General features: G+C 54.3%; 1 protein-coding gene across 4 annotated transcripts in view; it reads right to left on the reverse strand.

Moving 5' to 3' along the window:
- Pdzd4 (PDZ domain containing 4) overlaps nucleotides 1-4,806 on the reverse strand; it is an 8,872-nt gene extending 4,066 nt beyond the window's left edge. The window contains exons 1-8 of one of the 4 annotated variants that reach the window (XM_048796773.1): nucleotides 4,543-4,678; nucleotides 4,085-4,223; nucleotides 3,483-3,573; nucleotides 2,885-2,983; nucleotides 2,077-2,139; nucleotides 1,575-1,676; nucleotides 1,189-1,299; nucleotides 14-1,033 (exon numbers count right to left, since the gene is read on the reverse strand). In XM_048796773.1, the coding sequence (XP_048652730.1) occupies nucleotides 14-1,033; nucleotides 1,189-1,299; nucleotides 1,575-1,676; nucleotides 2,077-2,139; nucleotides 2,885-2,983; nucleotides 3,483-3,573; nucleotides 4,085-4,092 (1,494 nt within the window). In that variant the 5' untranslated portion in view covers nucleotides 4,093-4,223; nucleotides 4,543-4,678. Of the gene's footprint in view, nucleotides 1-13; nucleotides 1,034-1,188; nucleotides 1,300-1,574; nucleotides 1,677-2,076; nucleotides 2,140-2,884; nucleotides 2,984-3,482; nucleotides 3,574-4,084; nucleotides 4,224-4,542 lie in introns of all 4 variants that reach the window. The other 3 variants (XM_048796776.1, XM_048796775.1, XM_048796774.1) reach the window with 3 other exon arrangements.
- Between the last annotated feature and the right edge of the window lie 3,902 nt (nucleotides 4,807-8,708).

Below are 8,708 nucleotides of genomic sequence, written 5' to 3' on the forward strand. Positions count from 1 at the left end.
TGTGGCCCAGCTCCTCCAGGCCACGGGTCGGGGCCAGCTGCACACAGCTATGGTAGTGCTCGCTCTCCTGGCCTTGGCTACGGTGGCGCCTAGAGAGGTAAGGACTGCCTTCAGGGCCCACACGCTCCAGGGTCACCCCCGTCTTGGGACTGCGTCTGACTCGTTCCTCTGCATGCTGTCTCCGGCCCACCTCAGGATCCCGGGAGAGGGATCGGAACTTGGCGGGGCTCCCAGGCAGAGGAGCAGCCTTGGAGGGGATGGCGACAGGGGGACCAGGAGGGGTCCGGTTCAAGTTGGAGTTGCCAGCAGTGGCCCGCTTCAGAGGGCTCTCAGGAAGGGGCTCCACGAGCAGTGGGGTGCTGCGGCAGCTCTCCCCGGTGTTGTAGGCGCTAGTGCTGTCCTTGTCAGACTTCTCTGGCAGCTCAGAGATGTCAGACAGCTCATGCTTCTTGGGCTCACTGGCCGCCAGGTCATAGAGACTCTCCTCCTCCAGCAGCCAGGCCTTCATGCAGCGCTCGCGCAGCTGTTGCATCTTCTGCGCCCGCAGGATGTTGCGACACTTGAACTCCAGGTGGCGAAGCTCCTCCTCCAGCATGGCCATCTCGTGGCCCAGGCTTTCATTGCGGTTGACATCCAGAGCACTATTGCTACCAGAGGCCCGGGAGAAGACGATGCCCAGCTGGTTGCCATTCTCCAGGTGGCACTTGATCTCCAGTAACTCCCGGTAGCGCTCATACTCTTCATCTGTGAGGCCAGGCACATCACCACCTCCAAGCCCTGCCCCCTCTGCCAGCAGTGAGTCCATGCTGAAGTGGAAGTCCCGGCTCTGCAGAGAATCCCCTTGCAGGCCAAACTTGCGCAGGCTCCCAGGGGTGTTGGTGGTACTGGGGGGCTCATCCCCCAGCAGGTCATGCTCAGAACTCTCTTCATTACGGGTACTCTCATCAGTCCGGCCCACCCCACTGTCCAGCTCCTGGCTGTTGCTCAGGCCTGGGCCCCCATCAGGAGCCCCCTTCTCCTCTTCATTCCCAGGCTAGAGTAAAAAAGACAAGCACACTCAGGGCCCCAAAGGCCTGAAGGGGCTTCAGGGTTGTTTCTTCTCCTGGCCCAGGCTAGGAGACCCTGCATACTCCCAGTCCCTTCCCCCTTCTCTCCCTCTTGCTCTCCCCAGTAATAGCTCTTCCTTACCTGTTGGGCAGGGGGTGACTTAAGCTTCCGAGCACGCAGGTCCCCCTCATTCTCAGAGCCAAAATCATCCAGGAAGTCATCCCGGTCACTGTCCTTCCACCGCTTTGCTAGCTGCAGAGACAGGCTCGAGCTAGTCCCATTGCTTCAAGGTTCTCCCCAGATGCCCGTCAGGTCCCCTCTAGGTCAAATAACCCAAGAAATGGGGTACTCTCAGCCTATTCAGCTATCAGAGGCTGGAAGGGGAAACAAGATCTGGGACAGCTCTATCCACCCACCCTCCAGCTCCAGACTGTTGAATGTCTGTGCACTTGTCACAGATCAGCAGCTTCCAAGAAAGCCAGCCCAATGTTGAGAGTCCCAGGTCACCTGAATATGGGTACACACACCTGGCTCTCAGGCCGAGCAACCAGCAGGGAGATGTTGGTGTTCTCCTCCTGGCTCAGTATAGCCACTGCCTCTTCTCTGTTCTGGACATCCATGCCGTTTATCTGGCAGGCCAGGGGACAATCAACAAGGATGCTAAGGCTGGCTTTGGGGCAGGGCCCTGGCTGGTCTAAGACACGTACTTGAGTTCTGGGAGGGTATAAATAAGCAGAAGGTGCCAGGGAGAGAATGGTCTTGCCCATGCAAGAGGACATGTGTGTGCCAAGGACAACACAGCGAGAATGTAGGGAAAGGAGGCTGGGGAGCTGTCCACAGATGCCATGGCATTTGGAAGGGAGGTTGAGCAGAGGACAGGAAGCACAGCCCAGGTTTTGAACACAGTAGGCTGCCTGGCCTCAGTCTTGGCTCTCAGTGAGAGCTGGGTATGGGCTAAAGAGAGGGAGCAGGGCCATCACTGGGTGAAGCAGGGCCTCCAGTCAGACCTGGAAGCCTGCAAATGCTCACCTGGATGATGCGGTCTCCCTCACGGATCCGGCCATCTTTGGCTGCAATGCTGTTGGGATTTACCTGCAGGACACGTGCATCTTGGGGACTCAGTGCCTAAAGTGCCCTTTTCAGTGAGAAGGGGCAGCCTCACCTTGGAGGTCCCCAAAGCAAAGTGAAGCTCCAATTTCAGCTCAGAGCAGCAGCTTCCAAGCTCCAGGCAGCAGAGGCAGAGGCAGTGGGCCCCAAGTTAGTCACTTTCCCAGCCTGGGAGAGCACACACTGACCAGAAGCTCCCTAGCTTCTGCCCAATACTCCCACACCCTTGCCTATGCCCCAGCACTCTGTGCTCCTTTTCATGGAAGCCTGTTATTTTATTTACCAAGAGCTGGGCAAAGCAAAGCAGCTGGTTACTCTCAGAATGAAAAAAAAAATCCACCCTGAGGCTCCATGGCCAGTGGAAACTTTTCCATCCAGAAGACTAGCTTTATTATGATACTGCTAACAGAGGGTAGCTGAGGAGCCATGTTCCCTCTGGTGGACACACAGAAACTTGGCAAAGGGAGGGAGGGAGGTGGTCCTCTGTCAAGTCCTAGGGAGTTGGCCCCACAATGTGGGAGAACAAAGCCTGGGCACAGGTCTCCTGCAGAGGACTGCTTCACTGGCCCAGTGAAGCTATCAACTGCCTTGTCCTCACCACCCAGCAGCATACTGAGATGCCCAGGGAACAGTGTTTGAGCCCTGGGTGGGATGTGTGGAGAGGCCACAGGGATCATGTGGCATCAGAGCCCTCCCTATGCCAGAACTTCCTTGGCACCCGCCTCCATACCTCTCCAACGTAGATGCCCAGGTCTTCCTCGTCATCCGTGCGGTAGCACACCATCAAGCCCAGCTTGTCCCGGTGGCTGCTTTTGTACAGCTCCACCTCCTGCCATAAGGGTACGGGAGGAAGCAAAGTAGAAAGACCCAGACAGTGTGAGCAAGGAAGCCTGCAGCCAGTGACAGCCTCAGCCCAGACTGTCTCCCCCAGCACCCCCTGGCCTTCCCCTCCAGTCACCTAAACCGAGCGTCCAGCCCCTGGCTTTGAGGGCTTCCTTCTCTTACCATCCCAAATGGTGCACATGTTCAGTGGTCTCCCTACCAGGAAATGCCCAAGACAGACAGGATGCACAGGACGCACGGGACACACACATGCGTGGAACATGGACTCACCAACACAGACGTAATGCACTACTACCTCACCCGGGCCCTCCCTGACTCAGCCAGACGCGCACCAGGAAGGACACACCAGGGAGGGCTCAGTGGGAAGAGCCAGGAGGCCCAGCCGCCTGGGGGCAGCAGGAGCCAGGTCTGAGCAGGGCTGCAGCCAGCCATCCTGTGCCGCCTCCTGAGGCTGGCTGCGGGCCCTGGCCCGGTGGCCGGCTCACCTCATACTCCAGCTCGTCCATACGGTCTGGCTCCTGTGGGCCGCCCTCCATGAACTCCGCCGGGTCATAATACTCATGGCTGATGGGGGGGCTGCCCAGGAGAAGGTGGGGGTCAGCAGGCCATCTGTTCCTCTGGCACCCTAACCCCAGCTCCTAGCTGGCCAGCAGGGAGCCCTGTGCTGGGTACACTCTCCATGGCAGGTAGCCCAACAATCTCCTCCAGAACCCCTCCTTATAAATGTATGCATTCATGGAAAGATCAAAATGCTTCTCAACTGTGAGCGAGCAGGGATCAATGCTGAGGACCCAGGCATGCCTAGCTCTCCCTGCCTCTTCTCCCAGAACAGGGATAAACTTCTCCAAAGCTCCAGGTGCCCCATTTGTCTCCCAGTACTGGCCCCACTCATGCAGCACCCCCAGGAGTTAGCCAGGAGGCCTGCAGAGCAGATGGGCATCCCTTCTGCCTCTAAGGGCTGCCCTCCTTGCCCCAAAGCTAAGGTTGGCTGCTCACAGCCCTATGGCCTACCTCTCTGCAGAGGAGGGATCTCAGGACCACCTCCCTGCAGCCTGGGCCAAGATTAGCAGAACGAGTCAGCACTCACATGGTCATGGGCCACCAGGCCTGGATGAAAGGCCCTTCTTCTGAGCGGGCCAAAGAAAGAAGCCGAAGAGATGGAGGAAATTCAGAGCAGGTAGAAGGATGGGACAGACAAGGGATGCAGGAAGATTCAAGGAGTGATGCTGTGAAGAGCAGAGACAATGGGGCGGCAGAGGAGGAGAGAGGATGGAGGAGCAGCGAGGTCCAGGCAGGTCAGCCCCCTTCACCAGCTGCTGCTGAGCCCAAAGCTAGAGGCCTGGAGGTTTCTGAGCCCTCAGGTACCATAGTCAGCTCTGGAGGCCAAGGAGCCTGCTTCCTGCCTAAGAGGCAGGCGGAGGTGGGGGTCTCCCTGACACTGCCAGAGCTGCATCAATGACGCCTTTGGGCATCATGGGGACAGCTGCCCCAGGTGGTATGTCCTCTCTGGAGGCAGGGCCCAGGGCCCTCCTAAGGGCAACTCACAGCTCAGAGAGGACGTACGGCTCCAGGATGCCCATAGGTGGGGTGGGCGGGCGCAGCTTGCCCAGCGCCATGATATGTTCGAAGGTGATGTCGGTCTGAGTGCCACTGTCCACCAGTTGAAGGTCGTGGCAGGAGCTGTCCCCCCGCAGGCGGGGGCTGCGTCTCAGCACCTGGATCACCAGGGGCTCCTTGGAGGCTCTCAGGGCCTCCAGGGTTTGCTCCTGAGACAGCTTGGAGAGCTCCTTCCCGTTTACCTGCAGCAGAGACACGTCTCCATGAGAACCCTCGAGGGCTGGCTCCTCCCCTCTAGGGGTGAAGACCAGCAGGACCCTGAGCACCCCAATATGCTCAACTGAGGAATGTGCTCTGCATGCATGGTCCTGGTTACCCTTGATGCCCTCATTCTCAGGCAAACCCCACTTCTCAACCTCTACCCCATGAGTGATGTCTGGGGATTTCTGGGCCGTGCTGAGAGCTAGGGTGACCTAGAGTCTGTGCACTGGTTCTGTAGACTGTCCTCACCCCAGAATCTCCTTCAGTCTCTCCTTGAGAAGGAGCCATCCACAACTCTCCTGTCCTCCCTCCCACTAGGACCGGACCTACTTTTCCTTCAGGCAACACTGAAGCCAGAACTAGCACCTAGAAGACCCCCAGAGAGCTCCTTAACAACAGAAGCACACCAGCCAACCCTAATGAACAGCTACACTGTGCTCCTCAGCCATCAAGGCAGGAAGACAACCCTGGCAACGGGTGGGATTTATCAACAGATGCCTACTTGCTAAGGCTGGGCGGGGTCTGCTGGGAGGGGAGTTGGAAGATGTTAGAACTTGATCTATGTCCTCATGGTGGTGACTGACTTGCTGAATAGAAAAGTCCTTGAAACTAGAAGTCTCCTGGAATAGCAAGGTGGCCTAAGAGAGCTGCCAAGAAAGTGGTCCTGACAAAGTCACCACCAGGTTTTTGGGCACCTGCTACATGCCAGGTTCTGGGCAGGGTCCTTGATGTGATCCCCGCTACCGAGTCCTGACTCCTAAATGTTACTGCCTCCATTCTGCAGATAGGAAACTGAGGCTCAGCCAGGTGAAGGGACTTGTATGAAGGTCAGTAGCCAGAATGAGGTATAGGGGAGGATGGGGCCATGCCAGGCCAAGGCCTGGGGCCCAAGACAGAAGTAGAACTGGGAACAGCTTAGTAGGAAGAACAGGGCAATCTGGGGTAGAAGGTGGTACACTGGGAAGCAGAGCCAGAAAGGGAGAAAAGCCATTAGGAGGGTGGACATCCCAGCTGGACAGAGAGCGAGGAGTGCCTGCAAAGCACCATGGGCAGAAGGCCGGCCACAGCCCAGCCAGCTTCTGCAGAACCCTGCGCCCTGGGTCCTGAGGTGGTGTGCTGCAACTTTTAAGTGCAAGAACCCTTCTATCCTTTCTCATAGAGATGCCTACCCAGAGTGCACACCCATGCTAGTAGCTGCAACATCACAGCCCTAGCCTGGAAGGTGGCCTGTCTAGTGGAAGCCCAGGTGTCCCAGGGACTCCTCCTAGCCTCAGTGATGGCTCTTGACTTCTGAGCCAATGTAACCCAAACAATTATCTTTCTGCTATTTCATTATGTCCTTCTAGATAATTTGTTTTCTAGGTCTCCCTTCTCCCCCCAATATTCATGTTCTGAAAAGTGTTGAATCCTCAGTACCACATAAAAGTAAATTTTAAAAATAAAGATATTTTAAAAATAAGAAAACCATAATGAAGAAAACCAAAGTTGCCCATCATGTCAGGAATGTAAATGCTGTGGCCCTGTGGACATACTTCTTTCTAGTCTTTTCTTTATATCAATCATTAGATAGGTGCAGGTTCTCAAAGCTCCTACACACCAGCCCTACTGGCTTGGTCCGTACTTTACATCACTAGGATTATTTTTTTTTTTAGTTTTGCTATAAAGTATGTAGCAAAGTTGGGCACTGTGGTCTACACCTATAATTCCATGGACTAGAGAGGCTTAGGCAGGAAGATTATAAATTGGAGGACAGCCTCAGCAAATTAGCAAGACTGTCTCAAAATAAAAAATGAAAAGGGCTGGGGATGTAGCTTAGTGGTAAAGTGCCCCTGGGTTCAATCCCCAAAACCAAAGAGAAAGAAAAAAGAAGAGTTGTATTACTGAATTGAAGACTGTGAAGGAAAGAAACAGAGCTTTTCAGCCAAGAAGGTATTTGTTGGGAAAGTGTCAGAAAGTCAGGTGGGACAGAATGTGCTGCTCCTGCAGGAGGACCTACAGTAGACAGGCAGGCTGGAGAAGGGGCTATGTGCAGGACAGTGAGCCTTTGACAGGGATGTGAGGAATGACCTTGAAGCCCTCCAGCAGTGGCTGGTGCCAGTTGTTAAAGAGAGCCATTAGCAACATTTCAACTGTAGAAATGTACCACTAAATGAATGGTATTAAAAACAAAGGCACTAAAGACTGAGACCTCCTGGCTTTCTAATTTCTAATTACTTGACTGCTCTTACTGTCATCTCTGCTCTCGGCATTATTTCCATCCAGTGTGTCTGGAAGTGAATGTTAAATGATGGCGTGTGTATGGCTGCACACCTCTTACTCCTGCTAAGTGGCATCATGGTGATGGCTTGAAATTGGCTACAATGGAGCATTTACACCATGGAAATCGGCCAGTGGCCTAACTGGGTACTTTATTTTTGTTTTGGAACATTTGCTAGCTTACCGCTGCCCTTGAGTGAAAGCAAACATGGTGGCAGAAGGGCTCAGAGCTGTTCTCGGGGTTTTCACGGGGGAGGCTTCTCCCTGAAATTCCCAGGGCAGGGCAACAAACATACTGTGGGATGCTCAGGTGACACAGAACCGCAGGAATGTGGTTTCTCCCTGGAATCATTACCCAGCAGCAGTGTTGCTATGGAAACTGGACCCAGGCACTGGGAACAGCATGTAGGGCAGGTTGGAGGGGGCTGAGCACATACAGTCTCAGCACCTCAGATCAGGCGCCATCAGAGAGAATTGCTTGTGACAGCCCAACAGGCTTTTCTTAGCCCAGGTGGGCTCTAAGCATAGGCAGATCTGGGGTGGCAGCCTGAAGCCTCCTCTCTCTCTTCCTCCTCAGGTCATGGTGGGCCTCAAGAGCTAATGAGGGTGGGTAGGGCGGAGACAAGCTGTAACAGTGAAGAAATAAGCCCCTCTGGGGAAGGGAAGGGCTACCAACCAGATGGGACTATGCACCACACCAACCAAGGACACATGGGGCCAGTAGCAGTGAGGGCCACAATGTGCTCCTTCACTTGCTGATGGCAGCAGGTCTTGTTATCCTGTATGGATCCAACTGTTGTGAGGCCATGCTCTGAAATGTCCCTGCTCTTCAGACTGCCTGCTGGACCACTCTGGTCTCTAAAAGATGTCCAAGGCCATGAGTGGAGCTCAGAGGTAGAGAGTCCAGCAGTAAAAAAGAAAAAGGTGTCCAGACCCAAGCCTCCTTACCCCAGACATTCCTGCCACCCCACAGGCTAATGTCCAGGCATTCTGGACACCACCCCTGCTGCTATCTGGGCAGGACCCGCCTAGCAATTTCAAATGGATCAAAGACTTTCATGGACAAGGCCAAGCCATCTGTCTTGAAGACAGTGAACAGTGTTAGGCTATATATGAAAAGAAACTCCAAAGATGAAAATAAACAATAATGGAGGACTCATTAAGACTTCAGGACACGAAGAGACACCTGAAACACAAGCTCAGAGCATAGAATTGATGACAGATTATGGAGAATTCATCAGTGTTCCTACAAAACATTAATACAACACAACTTGATAGGAACCTTGGCCAAGGATGCCAACAGGCATTCAGTGAAAGGCATTCCAAATCAGCCATGCTCTACAGTGCTGCAGTGAGATGGGATGCACCTTTCAGGATCTTTAGGTGCTAGCCACAAGGCTAAGACAATGTGTGTTCCGCTGTCACAGCAAATGATGCAGCAGCCCAAAGGCTGCTCAATAGTACAGTGGTAAAACATGCCAGCAAAGTTGTACATGCAGTTTAGAGAAACCACATGTACTATTAAGGTAACAGCATAAAGAGAAGAAAATCTGAATGGGAGTAACCATGTGGCATCCCCCCCCCCCACCCCCAGACGGAGGAGGAGCAGCAGGACGATGGTACGAAAGGCTTGACAG

Source organism: Marmota marmota, unplaced genomic scaffold, assembly GCF_001458135.2.
Source record: "Marmota marmota marmota unplaced genomic scaffold, marMar, whole genome shotgun sequence".
Taxonomy (NCBI): Eukaryota; Metazoa; Chordata; class Mammalia; order Rodentia; family Sciuridae; genus Marmota; species Marmota marmota.